This window comes from Hippoglossus stenolepis, chromosome 3, assembly GCF_022539355.2.
Source record: "Hippoglossus stenolepis isolate QCI-W04-F060 chromosome 3, HSTE1.2, whole genome shotgun sequence".
Taxonomy (NCBI): Eukaryota; Metazoa; Chordata; class Actinopteri; order Pleuronectiformes; family Pleuronectidae; genus Hippoglossus; species Hippoglossus stenolepis.
The window spans coordinates 8,668,411-8,690,234 of NC_061485.1; the positions used below are offsets into that span (position 1 = coordinate 8,668,411).

Below are 21,824 nucleotides of genomic sequence, written 5' to 3' on the forward strand. Positions count from 1 at the left end.
TGGAAGCATGAGGAAGTTCTGCAACAGCTTTTCGGGGGAACTCACCACGTGCACAACCTTCTGAGGAACAAATGGGATCAGACAAGATAAGATAAAATAAGATAAGATGTGTTATTGATACTCCTTAGAGGAAATTCAAAAATGACACAGCGGCACAAGATGGTCGCAGTGCAAGGGAGAAATGTAATAAGAGTAAAAGTATGAATACAAAAAGAAATTAAAATGTGCTCCTTAAGAGAAATTTAACTCATCATCATCCAAAGTGGGATTACATAATATGCTCTGCGTGGACAAAGGTGTCAGAGAGAATCAGTACCTGCAGCTTTACAACAAAACATTTGATGTTTTCTTAAATTTCTATCTCCTGGTAGCTTTAATTTTTCTTTCTTCCATCCATTAGATTGGGAGAAACACTTTTGACTTCCATTTTCACACAGAGATAAAATTTCACACTTAGCTGATTTAAAAAAAGTAATTTTCCCTACATAAAAAAAACCTCAGATATCCAATTTAAAATAAAACATCTTGGCTCTGGATGGGATTTAAATTACATCAAGCTCGCCAAAAACACTGGTTATTTGTAGCTGTTGTCCGTTTTTTTATGTTTTATTGCCTTCCTTGTTGTCTTATTGCTCAGATGCAGATGCTTTGATACCCACTGAGTCCTACAGGGGGCGCTACGAGCTTGTATAGGGACATGGTGATGGGCCTCGGCCCAAACCACCAGAACACAAAATGACCAGCATGAATGAACCCAGTCTAAAGTTCTGTGTGAATATGTGGCCCATGTGTAAGTGTAAGTGCTTATTCAAGTGTGTGTGTGTGTGTGTGTGTGTGTGTGTGTGTGTGTGTGTGTGTGTGTGTGTGTGTGTGTGTGTGTGTGTGTGTGTGTGTGTGTGTGTTGACATGTAGGATATGTGCCCAGGCAAACACACTCCACACACAGAGCCCAGCACAGTTGATAGCTCGTGCTTGGTGGAGAGGTATTAGTTACAGGATTGAGAAATTATTTGATTATAAAACAGCGCTGTGTGTTCTTAGGCAACTGATGCCAGCTCCTGTATGTGTGTGCCAGCAGGCCGGCCCAGTGGAGTGTGTGTGTGTGTGTGTGTGTGTGTGTGTGTGTGTGTGTGTGTGTGTGTGTGTGTGTGTGTGTGTGTGTGTGTGTGTGTGTGTGTGTGTGTGTGTGTGTGTGTGAGGCTGAGTATCAGAGACAGGAAAGGGAGAACCGGGTGTGAGATTAAAAAAAATGTGCATCCATTTACATCGACATCAGAGTGCAGTACGTGTGTGTGTGTGTGTGGGTGTGTGTCCTTGAGTGTGTGTGCATTCCTAAGAGGACCCTGAGTGGATCAAAGCTGCTGACACCCCAGGCAGTGTCCTCCTGAGGGAGCCAGCTGTCAGATCTGGGATCAGAGATCAGCGGCATCTGTCCTCCCTCCTCTTCACTCTCTGTGGGGTCTGTCACAGCAAGTTAGCACTTAGCCAGAGGCACTGATCAACAATCAGATCAACCCCTCGAATAATAGCTGCGACGTCCATGGACAGCGAGGATGGGACCGTCCTAAGAGAGACGAGGCAGGCAGTCAGGAGGCGAGTCAGGAGGCGAGTCAGGAGGCGAGGCAGGAGAGACGAGTCAGGAGAGACGAGGCAGGAGAGACGAGGAGTCAGACGATGTGACTGATTGAAGCAAACGGACAGCGAAAGCAAATTATCTAAACTGGAAGATCCCAAACTTTAAAACTTCACACCAAGGTCTTGCTCGGACCTGCAGTACTCAAGTGTTGAAATTAAATCGAGTAAATATTGGCACGTTTTAATGCAACACTGTCTCCAAATGAATTACATATTCAAATTCATACTTTTACAAACAAACTATACAAACAAACTTTGAAGCAAATGTTCCCCCCCCCCCAAGTAAGGTTAAGCAAACATTGTTAATAAATATATTTGGTAAGTCATAAAATGTTGGTACTGAGTGTTTCAATGAATTCACTCACAGCTCTTGGTTATATAAAGATTGGGATTCTTGGTGTCACTTGAAACACGAGACATAAATGTTTATAATACTGAACTTTAACCAAACCTACGAGTCAGGGTGAGAACTCGAGATTTTGATGTCAAAGTCCGGCACTTTCTACTCCATCATCCATCCCGATCTCCACCTGCACTGTCTGTGTGGAATAAAGATCTTTGTGTGCTGCTGTGTCTTGTGGAACCTTTGATCCATCCTTTAAAGTACCTCCGCCAATTGAAATCACGTTTATACTTTGTTAACATGCGTTTACATGTGTTAACAAAGTATAAAGTATGTTTACATGAGTGGCATAAGCAGTCAACACCATGATTTTATATTTCCAACGTGGAACTGCACTGTAGAAATTTGTAAAACAAACTTAGACAGCCAGGGTTCACAAACCTGAGTCTCATCACCTCACAGAGCAGTTTTCCATAAACTTTTCATACCTCTTGTTTCATCGTAGCATCACTTTTTCACAGGATTTTGCAAACTAGTGTTAGCAATGCATTATTAGGCATTTGATACTTGTCAGTCTTAGTCTTTTCTGTACTTCTCTACTGTTGAGTTGTCGACACAACCAATGACATCACCATTCATTGCAAAATTCAATCCTCTTCTCCATCTCCGATGTTGGTTTCCTGTTTGAACAAGTGTGTCTGGATCACTCCCATATCCCCACTTGCCACTGTTCAGCGTACAGTAAAGACCAAACAGAAGAAAAGCAGAGGTCTGTGTGTTGGAGGAGGAGACGTGAAGCTGCAGACGGGGGGGCGAGTGGAGCTAATTTGCATATTTGTAGATGCAGAAATACTAAACGAGGCAAAAGTGTAGAGTTACATCCATGAAGGGATTTTTCTTCATGGGTATAATCAAAGCCAGGAGAGGAACTTTAAAAATTCTCACATTGTCTGAGTGCTCATGTTTCGTGGCCTGTCTGCTTGTATTTTTAGAGAAGGTTGAGTGTTCCCAAATGTCGGGACTTAGCTCGGGGAGTCCGGCGTTATTACTACAGACAGGAACAATGGAAGAAAATACAAAAATAGGATCCAGATTCTAGGAAGGGGATAAAAACGACAGAATCCTCCTTTAATACTCATCCATGTGGTGTTTCATGACCTTGACAACACGGCGAGCAGACTGTGAGAAACTCTGAGTTGGTGAATGTTCGACTCAGGAGGAACAGGTTTAGGCAGACGGACAATTGGCAAAGAAACTTTAATATAAGCAAGATGATGCATTACAAACCTGCCATAGAAAACACTGCGCCATAGATAAAATTACTCAGCCCAATTGCGCTGGCCACTGTCTGCGTCTCTGTGTGTGTGTGTGTGTGTGTGTGTGTGTGTGTGTGTAGTGGTGTCGGGCGTGTATGCACCCTTGACCGTGTGCCAGGGCTCTGGTCAGCCCACCCGTCGTAGATGTGCTGCCAACTCTCACTTGGCAGGCACTTTGAAACCCTTCTTTACCTCCGCAGCGGTCAACAGTGTCAACAGCTCCGTCGGACCACATGTGTGCACGGAGCCGATGAATCAGTGTGACTGGAGCGTTTGTGTGTTCATGTGTCTTTCTAATGGGGTGTGATATGGGTTTGTGCAAACTGTGTGTGTGTGTGTGTGTGTGTGTGTGTGTGTGTGTGTGTGTGTGTGTGTGTGTGTGTGTGTGTGTGTGTGTGTGTGTGTGTGTGTGTGTGTGTGTGTGTGTATGCAGCTGCGGCAGGTTTGATTCTAGACGTTTCTTTATGGCGAATTTCTCTCAGTTTAAAAGGTCGGATCACACAAATTACTTGAGACACTCCTTCCCGCTCACCTATCGTACTATGCAGATAGTTTTTGTTTTATATGCAACAGATACCCGTCTGTGAGATTTTATCCGGCAGCAGTAAAATGAAAAAGCGAATGGAATTTCCTTTGTGGTGCTCGCAGCGTTACGAAAAATGTCGTTCAAAACGTCAACAGTAACATCTATTCCCAGAAACGGTGTTCCCATTACTCTCCATAAGCCACAGACCCGACTGTGAGCAGTTTTTATTGGGAATATTTTTTCGGTAGAGAGTAATTCCAAAGACAACTGTTCACAGCAAGGTTTGTGGATTATTCAGGGGAACGTTGCCATTGAGCTTCTTTTACTTCCTCAATCTCAGTCATGCTGTGCGTCCGAGCATCATTCACACCAAGATAACTTTATTTCTCTGCTATAGGAAATCCCATATTTTCCAAGGACCCAATACGTCATTTTTAATTTTGGAGAAAAGTGTATGAAGTGATGACCAAGACAAAAATATTTCCATTTGACTGTTCACGTTGGAGGGGGGGGGCACGGTGCTTCACAGCAAGAAGGTTCGCGGCTTGAACCCTGCCTCTCCTCCAATGACTGCTGGGATTGTCTCCAGTCCCCATGTGACCCTCAAAGGACCGGCAGTACAGATGGATGATGGATGGATGTCCATGTTGCCTGTGGTTGTAATAAAGAGGGCATCCGGTACCAAAATAATCTAACTTTGGAAAATGTCGAAGCTGCTTTCAGACCCAAATCTGCGGACGTTGTCCAGAGTTCATGTCTGAAAATGTCCGGTTGCTAAACCCAAAAATTCTTTACTTACTTTTTTTCTTTATTTCAAAATATGGAATAGATTGTTTGTGTAAAGTCTCATCAACAAATCAAAGTGGTTTACAGTGCAGGTCACATTCACCCGTTTAAACACACATACAACGCTTCTGTAAGCAGCACTTTCTCTATCACACATCATTCACACACTGGGGTAATTTAGCATTTACTGGCTGTCCCAAAGGCTACTTCAGCATGCAGACTGGAGGAGCCAGGGATTGAAACACCGACCGTCTGGTTCGTGGACGACCCGCTCTATCCCCTGAGCCACAGTCACCCCTGTGGCGCAGGACGTGGAGGATTGTGGATTTTGTCCCCCATCACTTCCATTGTACAGAGAGGAGGGATAATTAAAGGGAAGCGCCACCAATTTAGCACATCAAAGTCTGGAAACTGGGGCAGACGAATGAACATGTGAAAAAAACATGAAGTTTGTTACCAACACAGAAGAACAAGAGGCCTGTTTCTTGTTTTTGGATTAAAATAAATGATGAACATTGTCTCTTTTGAATCTTTAATCACAAGGACCGATAATTACCAATAGATGTTTTCCTTGTATATAGAGAATGATGCATTAAATAATAAAATGTCGCCCCATTTATGATTGTAATTATTTCAATGTGCTCTTTTTCTTATTATATTGGTTTTGCTTATTGGATTAATTATGTATGTGCCCAGATTTGTGGTTGTAATTTGTAACTTTCAGAAATCTCTACCAGCATAATTTAAAACCAACAACATGGCTGGATACAACGAGCGATGCAGTAAGTGAAAAACGTGTTTAGTTTATTGGCTGAAGTGTTAATTCCTATTCACCACTGCACTTTTACACCTTAGCCTAAAAGCTCCCCAGAGCTCTTACTTTAGGAAGTTGAAGCTTCCCTCCTCCACACACACACACACACACACACACACACACACACACACACACACACACACACACTCTAAAATGTTCTCCATCTCTGCCCTCCCTCCATCTCTCTCCCTCTCTCTCCTCCCTCCTCTCAACTCAAAACTTTAAGAGCCAGACAGGACGCACTTCACACACACACACAAAACACTCCCTCCCTCTTACATGCACACACACACACTGGCTGCACATGCATCAAGTGGAACAGATCCACAGGGCTGCACAGTGGTGAACCAGCAGTGTGTGATAGAGAGAGAGAAAGAGAGAGAGGTGTGGGGGGGTGGAGAGAGAACGAGAGAGAGAGAGAGAGAGAGAGAGAGAGAGAGAAAGAGAGAGAGAGCATTTACTCTCCCTCTCACCAACTGCAGGGAAGCACCAGTGTGGAGAAGTTGCATGAAGCAAGAGGTTCCGTCTGAGGACTTTCTTCACAGTTTGACCATGGAAGCCAAGAAGTGGAGGTAGAAGAAGAAGAAGAGGAAGAAGAAGAAGAAGAAGAGGAAAAAGAAAAAGAAGAAGAGGAAAGACAGAAGTCTGGCTGAAGAAGAGAGCAGAGTTTCATCCGAGGGATTACTGGACATTTTATATATGAGCTCCTGTCATGGTGATATCCTGCCTGATCGTCTCTCGCTGACAGGAGCCTCTCTGTTTCTTGGATTTCCCGGGGATCAAAGTTTGTTTTCAGAGCAGTGTGTGAGTGTGTGAGTGTGTGTGAGTGTGTGTGTGAATGAAGTGTGCGGAAGCAGGAAACATGTCAAGCGGACGTTTCAGTCACCTGTTGAGGGGAGTCTGGCTGCTGTGGCAAGGTGAGTGCAACCACTGTCTGCAGGATGGCAGTGTGTCTGTCTACACAGCTTTTTAAATATATTTTTAGTTTTTAACTCAACTCTTTAATGATATATTTCTGTTCCATGAAGTGATGCAGATTTAGTCTGATTTAAGTTGTATTTATAACCTTATTTTGATCCAAAAAATGTGGTCGTCTTAAGTTTAAAAAATTTGGAAAGTCCATGTGAAGACTGCATGTGTTCATGTGAGTTTGTCACACGTCCGAAAAATTACTATATTATTAACCACCTCAACAAATTTGAAAAACTTCAAATTTCAAATTTCAAATTTCAATTCAAAGCCTGAGATGATTTATTTGAGGGAAAAGGTTATAGCTAGCTAGCAAACTGTCAACTGTAGTAGGTGTAGTAGCTCAAAATGTAACCAGAGAAACACTCATGCTAACGCGATGTAGTATCTGTGACGTTATAACATAATAATGCGTAATCGAGTAAATCCTGAACGCAAAAATAATGAAAAACTGTTTCAAGGTCACACTCCACATTTCAGTTTTACATACTTCACAGTACTTTTCACCTTTTCAGGAATTTTCTAACTCCACCAACTCGACTGATGCGTTAAAGTTGTTTTTTCGGTGTAAGTTAATTTGCAGTGTAAATCTTTCCATTAGAATCTGATCTTTAAAGATTATGGCAGATTTTCCTCTGTCCTCCAAAGCCGCTCCAGTATGAAAACAATGAGATAAATGTTCTCTCATGTGAGGAATCAGCTGAACACTTTCAGGGGAGATTTTAGCTCCAGGAGCACACGGGGCAGGACACGGAGACAAAAAGGAAGAGATTATAACGGACAGACTCATAATTACGAGGAAGTTGTTATGTAATTTGTCACAATTCAAACAATTTGCAAAAGTTCAACATGTGGATCATCACATGTGAAAAATAAAAACACAACCTGTGCTGACGTTAGACTTATGAATGCCCGGTCTGTGTTCCCCCTCTGCTGCGGCGAGGGTCTTCAAAGCATCAGTGGTCAGTGGCGTCTTGAAAAGGAGCTGTGCCTTTAAACAATGGTTCCCCAGGAGCAGGGAAGCGTGGCCCTGGAACTAATGTTGCCATTATGTTAATGGTTAGAATAACAGGAGACCGCCATTACTGACCCCACCTCAGGCTGCTGTGCAGAGCCGACTGTCCAGCCGCCATGGCCTCGATCGCAGATGCTCAGCTTTTTACCCATCAGGGCTGGTTAGGGTGACGGGCGGCAGGAGACAGCAGCCCAAAACCAGCCTCCTCCCCTCCAGCTATCACTGATGAAGCTGTTTCACGGGCATATTAACAGACTGGAACGATATCTGTGAAATGTTTTCTAGAGGAGCATGGGACGACTGAGTCCTGCCCCAAACAGACAGTTTGAAAACCGATTAGAAATAAATTTTAAGGGCCACTGATATCAAAGTGGAATCGTTTGGGCCATAAAATTTGTATATAGATGAATTTCGACAAGTGTAAAGTTGTTTCTCTGCATGAGAAAAGCTTCCCGTCTGTCTTAAAAATGGGGAAAGCAACTGCAGGGAATGACTATAGTTTGAACTCAAGACGAAAACAAATCGCTCCTCCTGTCACTGCTCCTACAGAAGCTCCACCCCTCACAATTCCGAGGTGAACCACTGATCTCAAAAGGATTTAGCTACCACAGACATTAGTGAGCTAAAGAAAATGAAAGTTACCCACCTGCCATCGCCTTTCATCTCCCGGTGGTCTCTCCACCGTTGAAGCGGCTCAATGTTCGGCCTTTCGTTATTGAGTTGTCTTCTTTCAAATAGCTGTCGTCTGCTACTGTAAAAACGTTATTGTGGGATTAACGTCCCGTGAGATAGCGGTGTTAGCATTTCCAGTGGCTAACAGTAGTTATTACGTTCGCGGTGTACGCTTTCAGAGGACAATTTTACAGGTCCTCTCATCCCTCGATAGTATGAGGAAGAGGTTCTAGATCTAACAGTGGATGTTTCCATGTGTTTTATTAAAATCGCTTCAAGAAGGAGGATTGACGTTCCATTAGTTCATACTGGTTCTGACAGTTCCCATGAAAATGTCTGTTTCTGGTTCAGAGACCTTCATCGCCATCTGCACAAGCACATACACCCTTGTTGCTGATTGGCTGGAACTGTATTTTGCAGTACGGGTTGTCATTCTTTCTATTTTTCCCAAATAGAGACAGGGTGGTGTATTTAAACTAGATTTTTTTTTCAGACAGAAAGTACAGCTAGCCATGGACCATGAGGAGATATTAGCAGAATTTGACCAAAAATTCACTGAATTTAAATCGCTTACCCCGCCTTTAAATAACACTGACTTTGACATATTGACTCCATACTGATCACCCTTTGAACTCAAACTTTAAAGCTACAAACAGCTGGTCTTGAACCAGTATTTCCAGTCTTCTAGATAAAAGTCTCCGATGTGCTGTTACAGAAGAGACTTTACAGTAAATGTTTGGATAAGGTCTGGCGGAGAGAAGAATTTCCTCTCGCGGGTCAATAAAGATCTGAACTGAACTGAACTGAACTGGATGTGAATATTTCTTGATCCAACCCCTTGATCACATTAATTTAAATGAAACCTTGGATGCAGTGTTCCAGTTCCGGCCCATAGCAGTTCACTTTAAACATGACACTCTCCAAGTATGTGAAACACACACCGACTGGATCTCCCCCAAAAAAACGCCTCCAAACCTGATCTTTTTGATTAAGGTATAACCGATGTAATCGCAGCTCCAAAACATCAACGGACCATCAACTTCTCTTGTCCGCTATTAACTTCTCGAACCACGAAGAGACACCGCATTGCATGTCAGGTGCTCATAATCAGGCATCTCCTTTCGTGTCTGATAGCCCGAAAACTAAACATCCATCAGTGCTTGATGAAGAACAGCGGAAATGTTTTGTTTGAGCTCGTAGAGCTGAAAGGATGAAAAGATGAGAACACGGTGGAGTAGGTGGATGCGTTGGTTTGATGTAGCAGCTGTTTTCTCCGTGGTGAGGGTGTGAAAAGCGACGGGACGATCTGCGCGATGCTGCCTCGTGAACAGGAGCCAGAGTTCCATTATAACCACAGTGGACCTGGCAGTGGCGTCCACTGGGCAAACCCCGGTAGATCCCTTCTCTAAATAAACGAGGCCGCCGGATTAACCAGCTTACACTGTGATGAAAAGACAACAGTAGACGTCCATGTGCTGCCCCAGGGACAGAGGGATACTCGTGGTCTGGGAGACACACTGGGGTTAAAGCCCAAAAAGGGAAGGCGGACTGAGGGTTAGAATAACACAACAGACCTCATGTTCTCTAAATCTCTAAATCAACCTGACCTTTGCCTGACTTTGGCGACAAGCGTGGAGCGAAGTGAGGGAAACAGAAGCAGGGCGCTGCAGCAGCGAGGCCGATAACCAACAAACATGGCTTCAGTGTTTCATCTGATGCTTGTTTTATCAATAAATCACTTAGTTTATGAAGAATCAAAAGAGAACAACGTCACAGGTCTGAACTTTATGTTCAATTCAGACTTGTTTTGTTCAACCAAAAGTCAAAAAACACAAAAACGTGTAGTTTACATTGATATTACAAAAACAAACAGGAATCAGAAACCAAAAAGAAATATTTGACATTGTTTCACAATTTTTGCTTGAAAAATTACTTAAGCAGTAAATTGATCATTAAATACATAATCAACTAATAGATTAATCATTCCGGCTCTTTTAATCTCAGTAATCACATTACAGTTGCAAATTCGAGTAACCTGGTTACATCGATAATTTGGGATTCAACCTGTGCTGTCACAAGGCCACAGTACATTCTGCATTGTCAGCAATTGTGTAAGTTTGTTGCCTCAAGTTTGTATGAGATGAGAAGATTTTGAGGCATTTCAGATCCTGTGTTGAATATATGGTGAAGCTGTGATGAGCAGAAAGAAAGATTTACATCCTCATATGCCAGGCCCACAACCGTCTTTTTATTTTTTGCCTCCATCATTTCGTGTGTGTGTGTGTGTGTGTGTGTGTGTGTGTGTGTGTGTGTGTGTGTGTGTGTGTGTGTCCGTGTGTGTTGTTTTAAAAAAATTGTGCTGACAAGCTGTTGATGACAAGCCTCTTCATTCTTCATCATTTAATGCTGTATCCTGTTTGGTTTGTAGATGTGGATCCTACATCCGCAGTGTGATTTTGGTCCCATATTTCCCACACAACCAGGCAGTCATGGTCACCAAAGCTCGAAATAGGCCGTCGGTCAGCGCTTCTCACAGTAACCCCTGTTTGGGACTGACTTCCAGAGACTGTACCACACTTGTAAACTTTGGTGTCGGACATTTGAAAATCTCAGAGTGTGGACGGGCTTTTACTGAAAGTTTGTTTGAGGGTTGATATTAATTTCGGCTGCAGTGAGATATGTGATGAGGAGGTTTGTTCCTACGTACATTCGGTTGGTAAGACTTAAACAGACAGTATCTTGTCTTCTGTTTCTGTGTGGGAGACACAGGATGTGACGAGTTGACTAAAGGCACTTTTGATGGAGCAACAAGCAAAGTAACTGCTTTTGCTGTCGAGAACTTTTTTAAATAAAAGATTTACACTTTCATTTAGTCTTTCAAGCAACAACTACAGCATAATAAAACAGGTTTTACAGCAGTATAGTGCAACTGCTTATTAATTCAAAAATTAACGTGTCTCCTGTGGGATGGTGGACAAAATTATGATATTGATGGAAATCGCTGTATTCATCGATATGTGGGTAGTTTCCAGTTGGAAAACCAAACAAAAACCCAAGGTATTTTTAATTTATTAGTTATAACGATGGTTCTCAACACTGGGATGAGGACCCTTCTATGGCGTCATAAGATATATAGCGAAATAAAGAAAAGGATATTTTACACTTATTATTTTTCAAATCTTTTCATTAGACTTTTTTCTAAACTGCAGAATAGTTCTTCTTCTTTTGGCCTGTGACAGTTATTCAAAAATAAATGTGTGCGAAAGATGAATATAAAAATAAGTATTCTTAAGTATCCCTAGAAGAGTCAGGACTCTCCATCTGATCACACCTATGTGGAGGAGCGCTCAGCAACTCAGAGCAGCTGTGATTTGTGAATAATGTCCAGCAGTCACTTAAATATGTGGAATCTCTGAGCTACAGTAGCATTTGATATTTCTGCTCACACACACACATACACACATACTCGTGCAGCTCACTAATCTTGTCCCTGCAGCACATGAAGACGCCTCGCCCTGCCTCCCACCCCCCCATCCTCCTGACAAACTTCATTCATCTCATCCACCACCGACAGAGATAGAGAGAAGAAAGAAAAAAAAAGAAATCTGAGAACCATCCAGAAGAAATGAGCCGTAAACGTCAGAGCTTTTTCATCAGGGGAGGGGGATGTGGGCCAAGAGGGCACGGGCACTTCAGGGACAGTTGGGTGGGTTTTGTCCTGCAGCACTGAGGCAAAGAGAGATGAGAGTGGCTGTACAGTTCACGGGGGGGGGGGATAGACACAGCAGCCACACTGAAAGAAATGGGCTAGGAACGAAGGAAACACACGAGGAAGCAGTTAGAATACTGGAACATGGAGGACTTTGCCATCATTTCAGTTCACCAACAACATTTTCTCTGGGAGAGAATCGATTTCCTTTCACCTCCGCTGCCTCCACGTTGGCCGGTTTGGTGATTCTCCTGTTAAAAGCCAAGACAAGTATGAGAACTATGAATCAGACAAAGGCGTCTCTCTCTAATGAATGAGGCACTGGCTTGACTTAAATGTCAAGCACTTGATTTCCCTCTGCAAAGCTAGGCCTGAATCAAAAAGTGCCTGCGTCTGGTTCTTGTTTTTCCAGGATGGCTCAGAATAAAGAAGTGCATTAAACCGGTTTCTGACTTTGGCTCCGTGGATGAGACGCGCGAGAGAGAGGAGACCGGCGGCTGCCAAACCCTAATCACAAATGCAAACAAACAAACAGAGGGCAGCCTGGAGGTCCTGTATAAATGGTATCCCTTCTGCGGCCCTACTGTACATCAGTGTGTGTCTCTGTGAGCGTGCGAGCATGCATTTGTTCTGCGTGTGGAAAACAGAACGGAGACATGGAAGCTCACGGCCAGGTAGATGACTTTGGCCGGTCATCAGTGGGATGAGGCGAGGGCGGCCGGCTGCTGCAGAGTCACTGGTGATGACGGACTGACCGTCCAGACCACACGCAGGCCACAGGCTGCTGCACTGACCTCTTGTGGGGGAACTGTGGCGCTGCGGGGTGAATGGTGTGTTGTCTGTAGCTCATGTACATGTGTTGTTCAGCTGCTTGTGAGTGTGTAGTCAGGTTTTCTGCACATGAGCAGAATGATCAGTTCGCCTGCTCTTTAACTAAAACTTCCACCATAACTCATGAGTCTGTATATTGATCAACAGCCCCTGGTCTTCATGAGGAGAAGGACATGCTGCCTTATCTCATTTAGGCCAAAACCAAAAATTGTTTTCATGATCTGTAAGAATCAGCTTTTTTGGCCAATTAAGTGGAATATGACTCCAGTTTAGCATTGCTCTCATTGTACCTACAACGTAAATGAACATACAGTGAACATTAACCTCAGAAAAGGGCAAAAATAGACAATATATAAAAAGAACGATGGGTGAAGAGCAGTGCAAAAACAATACAGAATATATACAAACTATTTCTGTATTCGACTGTTTCTCAACTGCCAAGATTTTCCAATAAATCAATAAACCATTGTTTAGTGAACAAAACATCCAAAAAAGGGAACAATTACTATCACAGTCTCTTACAGCCCAAAGCAATGTCAGTAAATGTAAATGTTTTGTTTGACCAACTGCCCCAAACCCAAAGATGAGAAAAAAACTGGAGGCCGGACATTTCCGAAGCTGTGACGGTTTTTAAGTTTAGTTTAAAGAAAAACACTTCAAAACAATTATTATACTATCATATTAAATTGGTGATTCATTTTCAGAAGATTGGGGAATCAAATAATTGCTCAAAGTTACAAGGCGGGAGACTTTCTGCTGAAATGTCACATGCTGATTGGCTGTCACGTGACTGAACTGACCAATGACAACTGCAGGTGTTGACAGGTGCTCTGCTCACCTGTCCGTACAGAACACGGGACGTCATATGTTTTTATTATGGCCTGTTATTACTAACGTGATGACGTCATTTAAAGTGAGCAGAGTTAATCATTATATGAGTTAAATTTACCTTCTGATTTATAATCAATAAATAATTGAAGGAGAAATGATTTGCCGATTGATTATGAAGTTGTGTGAACACTGTAGTTAGCCTACTGCTCTCTAATGAGCTTTCTCACTCAACACCTTAGAATTACAGCAAAAAGCACTTTATCATAATGTTTTCTCAGTAAACCTTAATTCTACATACATATATAATACCTCATAAAGTCAAAGGCCACCGTTCTCATCAGGGTGGAACCGGACATCCTCTAATTTTCAATGGTAAAATGCTTTGTTTTTGAAACAGGTTATTATTCTGTCACTGGGAGGTGTGGACTGCATCAGTGGGAAGTTTGAGGGTCCAGAGCGAAAAATAATAAATCAGTGGGGACGTTTTAGGGTAAAACTAATGATATTTGACTTCCTATGTAGGAAGTGAATCAACCGAAATAGTCCCCAGACTCCACCAAATTGAGACGGGGGTTGGTTATTATCATATGTATTACAACATCGCCTCACTTGTGGTTGGGCCAGGGCCTTTCGTAGAAGAATATTTAAAACCCCACGATGAGCAATTTTGTTTTACTAAGCTCTGCTTTTTATGAGAACTCTTTTCGTAAATGCAACCATATGCCCAACTGGAAGGAGATCCAAGGGAGCGAGCGGGGCTGAATGACAAGTGACCTTAAGAATCACTCTATAGAAATACTTTGGCAAAAAACAGAAACTCAAATTTAGCAGCCCGGGTGACTCCACATCACATGCTGTGACTCCAGCCTCTCTGCTCATGCACTGTGACCACTACAGGCAACATGTTGCACGCATGCAGCAACAAAGATGGGGTAACACAAAACAGGCCGATCGAGTGACTTGCAAGGCGCCGTGGAAATGAATTAATCCTGATTAGTATTTCTGCTCCGAGGTCTCCTGTGGGAACGCAGCTGGGTCCAACTGACCGGGTTCCCTCGCCAGCTGCAGTGACACGGAGCATAAACAAACACGTCACATGCGCGGGGGAGAAAATTGCAAACATGCACTTCAGTGTCCCCGACAGGAAAGAGAAGCATTAATCATCCCATCAAACAGACAGACGGAGGAGAAACCTGCTTTCATCTTAGATTTGGTCTTTAGGTCTGTAACTGTGTTGTGTGTGTGTGTGTGTGTGTGTGTGTGTGTGTGTGTGTGTGTGTGTGTGTGTGTGTGTGTGTGTGTGTGTGTGTGTGTGTGTGTGTGTGTGTGTGTGTGTGTGTGTGTGTGTGCGTACTTGTGCATCTTTGTTATGACCTTTTTAAGCATAGGTCTTACAGACTGAGGTTGGGAGTTATAGGATGAGTGGGAAGAGAATGCATTATGTCAATGAGTGACCTCACTAATATAGAAGTGCAAGGTTTTGTGTGTGTGTGTGTGTGTGTGTGTGTGTGTGTGTGTGTGTGTGTGTGTGTGTGTGTGTGTGTGTGTGTGTGTGTGTGTGTGTGTGTGTGTGTGTGTGTGTCAGGTGGAAGGATGCTTGGAAATGACTGCACTCTCTACACACACGTCTGTGGTTGTGGTCAGCGTGTGGGAAGCATTCCAAGACTGAGAGGGAATAAAACACATCCTGCCTCTGTCTCTAACAGGGTTAATAAACGCCTCTCCATCTTGGAGCCCTTTACAGGAAAAAATGGCACCGTCGCACACTTTCCATTCGGAGCCCTTTTTCCTCCGGCTCCGTCTGCTCAGAAGAGAGCGATCTGCTGAGCTGACCCCTCCACAGCTAAGTCCCAGCTCAACTGGAGGCTCGACAGGTGATCCGCTCCCCATGTGCATCTTAAGTGAAGGGAGAGGAAAGCGGAGTGAGATTACCTCCATAAAGCTGTCTCTCTGTCCCGGGGAAGTTTAGAAAGTGAGAGGAGGAATGTGAGAGCTGTGGGGACACGAGGGAGCGAAAGGGGGAAAAGGAAAACAACAATTATTTTCATTACTGAATAATCTGCAGAATTTGTCCTTAAAAATCGATTGTTACCTCTGTCAGGGAGGTTATGGTTTTGCCCTTGTCCGTTGTCCAAGTCAAAACTTGGTGGAAGGATGGGACATGGGCCACGAGAAGAAACCATTACATTTTGGTGGAGATCGAGACAAAGGGGCAGATGCAGGCCTTTTTTTCATCAGTGCCAGATGAGGCCTTTCTGGGGACATTTTCATCGATTTCCCAGAAAATTACTGATGGATCATGATTGAAAGAAATCTTGGTGTGGATCCAAATAAAAATCCTGATCTAGCAGATCTAAATGTGGCTGCATCAGGGGACTGTTGGGCCTTGTTATAAGTGTTCACCCTCCTGAGAGCCGTTCTAGTTTTGTTTAGAAAATGTGAAAAATAACCAGTCTTTACAATGTCTCGGTGTCCAAAGTGACAAACCAGGGATCGATTTTTGCTTAAAAATTAAAATAATTGATCGATTATCAATTAGTGGCAGATATATTTTCTTATCTTTCTTTCAAAAACTTGACATTTTAGGGAAACCTACTGTAAAGAGTTGAATGAGAAGAATGATAATACTCGTATTTGTCTGTAAAATATACAGACAAGTCTGGGTCATAAGATGGTTTGGTTAGCTTAGCTTAGCATAAAGTTAGCCTGCATGGCTTTGTTCAAAAAAAGTTCACTAAGCTCACTGTGAAGTTTAGTATATGCAAAATATGAAGTGTGCAGCGATAATTCACCGTGAAGAGGAGAGAAGAAAAAACACAGGTGGAAAAAATCAGAGAGAAAACAGGAGATGTCTGTGAGAACTCGTCCCTTTTGCTTTCTGACGTTTGTTTTGGGAGAATGAAACTGAAGCCGTAACTTTCACACACACACACACACAGAAAAGCACACATGCGTTGCTCACACAGACCCCGGCGTGTTACCTCACGTCTAAATGCAATCAGACAATCCTCCAGATCAGAGCGCTCGGGCCTTCGCTGATGTCGACAACGCACACACCTCTCCGTTAAGCAACAAGTTGCACGGAGCAGAAAGTGCAGTTACGCGGACACTCTCCAGATGTGTGCGTCAGATCAATAAGTGTTATGGAGTGAATCGTGCTTTCATTCGGATTAACTTTACTGTCATTGTTGGGGAAAACTCAAGGTGAGAACATTCATCACCTTAAGTGTTTCTTGAGTCATAATATCGACAGATGTGTTTGGCTTGGCTGGATGCTGCTGTCAGTGACGCACCGTTTGATTCCTCTCGATGATAGAAATGCATATTTCCTGTACAAAGACTATACGCTCATGCACAATCACCTACACACACACACACACACACACCTCCTGCCCCCAAGCAAACACAATAACAAGGGCTGTGTTTTGCAGCTGCAGGCCGATTGAAGTGACAAGCCAAAACTGTCTGCACTGAGGCCAGCATCCTGATTCACAGCCATGTATGGTTCCTATAGCACAGACTCATTACATGGAAAATGTACCAAAATTACAGCCTGCACTCGACCAGAATTATGTTTAGATGTAACAGAAAGAAGATGTGAACGTCCCCCCCACTCGGGCTCCCGCTCGCTCCCCTCCTCCTCCTCTGATGAAGGAGGCTGATAACCATTTCTGATGGGAATAGTTTCGGTTTCCCCCGTTTCCCCACATCCACCCCGAATCAGCCTGGAAATCTAAATGAAGCCTCAGTGATTATTTACTCGGCTGTTTTCTGACTTCTCCTTCCTCTGTAGTTGTGTTTGTGGCTGGGACCGGGAGTAAACTATGGGAGGTGCCTTCGGCCTCCTTCACCTCCTCCTCCTCCTCCAACCTCAGTGAAGGCCTGCAGTGGCTGCCCCACTGTCAGTACCGCCACCCACAGGAGAGAGTGAGAATCACAGCGGACGTCCCCCCAAGACTGGACGGCACATGGGTGTCAACAAGGTAAAGTCGTGGCAGTGATTAACTTAAACATTATAAGAGAAAGTCAACAATTTAATATCTTTTCTATCAGATACGGAACCATTAAAGTCAGAAGCGGATTAGATTAGTGAAGAATGCTTCTGTATAAAGTACAAGGGGTCGCCTGTGGCATAAAAACCGTGTGAATCGGATGCTATGACCTTCACACTTTCCAGATGTCAAACCAAATGGGAGATTTTGGACGAATGTGTGAGACGTGACATATGTGGAAAATATTTTTGGAAAGGTAACGTTTATTCCTACAGTTCCAGAGATCCAGAGAGTCAAGGCCAACGGAGCCCTGAGGCTCAACATTTGTTTTACCTTATATTTTCAAATTCAGAGTCTCTTATAACTTTTAAACCTTAAGTATTGTTTTGCATAAAAGTAATTATTTGAGGGAGATTCGACCAGAGCTTTTGACTTGGACTTGAGTCAGATTAACTGTCACAGACACGAGGACATGATCCTTGACTTCCTTTAGGACTAGACTTGACTTGAGACCTGGAGCCGTGTGTTTTGACGTACTTCTGAGCTGCTATTGAAAGGAGTCAGTTTCAGTTACAAACACTATTTTATAGATTTTGATCAAATCTGACCAGCTGCCACAGGTAGTTTACGTCAAAATGTCAAAAATATGTCTCTGTGGCCAAGTAAAGCCCGGTCCCTGGCTGACATGTGCAGGGTGACGCTGGTTTGATATAAAGGTGCTTTGATAAATGTTTTGCTGGCACAGGCAATATGTGTATTTATTGTATTATTATCTACTTTTAACCATCCTGTCGCTCTGTGTCCAGATGTGAGGTTCGGCCCGGTCCAGAGTTCCTCACCCGCTCCTACACCTTTCACCCCAGCCGTCACTTCCAAGCCCTGCAGCACTACTACGCCGACAGCAGCTGCGAGGACCCGGCCTACTCCCTGATGATCTGGGGGAAGCTTCGTCTGCGCCAGGCCTCCTGGATCACCCGCGGAGGCACCGAAGCTGAACACCACCCGAGCAAGGTGGGCATCGTGGTCCACAGCCTGGCAGCCATTCAGAGGCTGTCCTCCAGGCTGCCTTCGTCCTGCGTGGGCCAGACCCTGAGTCGAGTGGTGCCGGGGAAGCTGTACGAACTGTACAACACCCGGGCAGGGAGGGGGTGTCTGGCAGCGCTGGGTTTCTCCATGATGGAGATGGGTCTGATTCGGGTGGAGACGCAGCATCACAGCCATGGAGGGAAGATCCAGGAGCTGTTCTTAGGAGACATCCACACTGACTGGACCCAGAGAACTCAGTATAGACCCACAGGGTACCAGCAGCCACTGCAGAACGCCATGGTGAGACATTCCAACGTATTTTTGTTTTCAGTGTATTTACTAATGCAAGATGTTCCTGAGAGACTGAATACAAGGGCAACAAGGGACATAAAGCCTATGTGTTAACCGTATAAAATAATTTCAGAGACAGAACAAATGCTCTTGGCCCTTTACAGCTCATATAAATTGTTGCTGAAGAATTTTCTGTCAATATTAATTGATAAATTGTTTTATCATTTTAGTTTAAATTGATAAATAATAATATTTTGGGGTGTTTTAGAAACGTTCCCTTGAGGTTTAATGTATCATATTATCCTGATGCATTTTAAATGTGATGAGGGAATGATGAAGAAATGTATCAAAAATATTCATCATAGTGATACTAATATTGATATAAAATATACAATGATAATGAAAACACTCATCTCTCCCTTTTAACAGCATCACATCCACCCCTGCCCCGTGTGTGCTCTGGTGTACCGCTCCTCAGAGCAGCGCCCCCCGGTGTTGCCTCGCAGCCCTGCAGCCCCTCTCACTCTGGCCGGCCGTTGGGTCAGCCAGCACTGTGAGACCCGTCCCACCGTCCTCTTCCTCACTCGTGACTTCACCTTTGACCCCGACCAGCACGCATGGGAGGGCACCTACCATCACTACTCCGACCCCGCCTGCTCACAGCCCACGTTCACCCTGAGAGCTTCTGGCCACTACGCTCAGGGAAACCCCTCGGTCAAGGTCTCAGGAGCCACAGAGTTGGTCTTCAAGGTCACCCAGGTGAGAGTCACGGCCATGGAGGAGCCCACAGCCAAGCTGCTGAACGGCACCAGGCCAGGAAAGTGTGGTCGGGCCGGACACTGGGAGGTCGGAGTGGAGCAGGACTTGACCCCCACTGACGGGTGCACGGTACTGGGCATCAAGCTGCCGCACAAGGAGTACGAGCTCTTCAAGTCCGAGCTGGACCACAGGAAACACCCCCTGCTGTTCATCGGAGAGAGGCCCACCGATGGGTCCAGTCCCGACCGACCGCAGCGGAGACCCACTTCCTTTCAAGCTCCCATGGTGCCTTGCAGCGGAGGAGACACACAGCGCTCTCATCGCTATGGATCAGGATTTAACAACAAGCAAGTCCAGTTACCAGCCAATGGGACGGAGAGACGGGCACAGCTGATGTTGCTGTTGTTTGCATCTTTGCTGTGCAGCTTGTTCTAGAGACTAATTCAACCTGTTTCGCAGCTAAAGTCATTAACGGACATTTTCTGGAAGCTCTCTCTCCCTCCTCCTCCTCATGATGACGACCACATGTGTGATGGTCCAGAAAAAATGACGAGACATTCAAGAGAGCTCAGTCATTTTTTTAATATCTGGCTTCCAGATGCTGCCTGTAGGTTCACTTTAATGACTCTTAACTTCAGCTGCATTTCTACCTAAAAACTAATTTGTATATAAACCTTCAACATATATACAGGTGGCATAATTTCAATATGTAAAAATACATTTATATACTTTTAAACCATGTTCCTTGAGTATAATGATCAAAAAGCTGTTCTCACTTCACAGATCAATTCTTGTATTTTGCATAAATCCTGTTTTCCTGTAATAACATTATAACAACGATGAAACAGGGAATCAGTTATTTCCACATGGGATGAAAGCCATGGACATTCCAGTGGACTTTTCCCCATGATGCAGTTTGACTAATGCACTTTGTACATATCTTTTTTTTTTATATATATATAAACATACTGGAAAGAAAAGAAGAAGACGTAGAAAATGTCTGCACTCTAACACATATCCTCTTCATCGGTCTGATCCCACTGTGGAGTGAAATGTGGCCTCATCTCTTCCCCAGAGAGCGCGTTAGTCTGCTCTTCTATCAACTGTCAAGATAAATCAGAAGAATATTTATTTTAACCATCTATAATGTACTTTTTGATAAAAAAGATGTGGGTCTAATATTTTTTGTTAGTTTCACCATTTAAGAAAGTGATTCTTTTCTATGTGTATTAAAAAATTACTTTTCATAATAACTTGTGTTGAACTAGTCTTTGAAACATGACTGAGTCTCGCCTGAGGGCAGCTAGTGAGGCTTGTTCAGCCTTGATAGCGGTTCTTCAGCAGGACTCGACCTTCATGTTAACATCAACATGCTAACATTGCAGATTCACAGACTGGGAGGAAACAGAGACTGTATAAAAAGATGGACGACATGACACCTTCCCAAAAGTGAAGCTGAATAATGCATCATGGGTAATAAACTTCGCACCCATGTTAACTTAAACTTAAAAGTCTAATACCTTTTTCTCGTAGATGTGCCTTTAATTGATTATTTGATGCTGTGTGGCATTTTATCTTAACTATTTGTATAGCACTTATCAATAAAATTTAAAAGTGCTTCTAAAATATAACAAAAATGTATGATATAAAATAAAAGTATAAACTCTTTGTGATTTTTGGGAAAGCGGAAGAAGGACCATTGCGTGTGATGAACATAATAGTCAAGACAGCAAATTTACAAACCCAGCAGTTCCTTTATAACATGGGATGAAACATCATTCAGCTAGTGGCGCCAAAAGGCTTTAAAGATGAGACGTCCCCTCAGGGCACGGTCACAGTATCGCAGGTCAAAGGTCACCAAAGTTAAACTCCACGCAAAGCCAATGCGGTGATTTGCCTCGTCACAGGAAGCAAATGTTTTTTTCGCCTCCCCCACTCGAACAGATTGGAAGTGAATGGGAGGTGGAGGTTTGCCACTGCTACATTTGCTTATTCTGGATGTTTTAGCTTCATCTTTGTACAACGGGATGAAATGGAGACAGGTTGTCCATCTTTAATCACAGTCTATGGGAGAGTAAAACTTACAATTATTCTGACTAAATGTCTTTTTATACTAAAATCTCAGCAATGAAAAAGGCCTATTCATCCTGAGGGGGACATGTGAGTCCGTAGCAAATTTCATGGTGATCCATCTAATAGTTGTTAAAATATGCCAAACCACAAATATTAACCTTATGGTCGCGCTAAAAGAAAAGTCAGAGGCTCCCACTTGTCAGTGGGATTCATCATCAGGGTAACCATGAATGTGT

The 21,824-nt window shown here is 43.6% G+C and overlaps 1 protein-coding gene across 1 annotated transcript; it reads left to right on the plus strand.

Moving 5' to 3' along the window:
* The first annotated feature begins 5,704 nt into the window (after positions 1-5,704).
* apcdd1l (adenomatosis polyposis coli down-regulated 1-like) lies at positions 5,705-20,765 on the plus strand. The gene is made up of 4 exons (XM_035151394.2): positions 5,705-6,337; positions 17,241-17,430; positions 18,246-18,765; positions 19,186-20,765. The coding sequence occupies exons 1-4, from the start codon at positions 6,259-6,261 to the stop codon at positions 19,948-19,950; spliced, it is 1,554 nt and encodes a 517-aa protein (XP_035007285.2). The 5' UTR covers positions 5,705-6,258; the 3' UTR covers positions 19,951-20,765.
* The last annotated feature ends 1,059 nt before the right edge of the window (positions 20,766-21,824 follow it).

Coding starts and splice junctions, on each gene's coding strand:
- apcdd1l (XM_035151394.2), top strand. CDS start 6,259: ATGAAGTGTGCGGAAGCAGGAAACATGTCAAGCGGACGTTTCAGTCAC. Junction 6,338..17,240: donor AGTCTGGCTGCTGTGGCAAG/GTGAGTGCAACC, acceptor CTTCCTCTGTAG/TTGTGTTTGTGGCTGGGACC. Junction 18,766..19,185: donor AGCCACTGCAGAACGCCATG/GTGAGACATTCC, acceptor CCCTTTTAACAG/CATCACATCCACCCCTGCCC.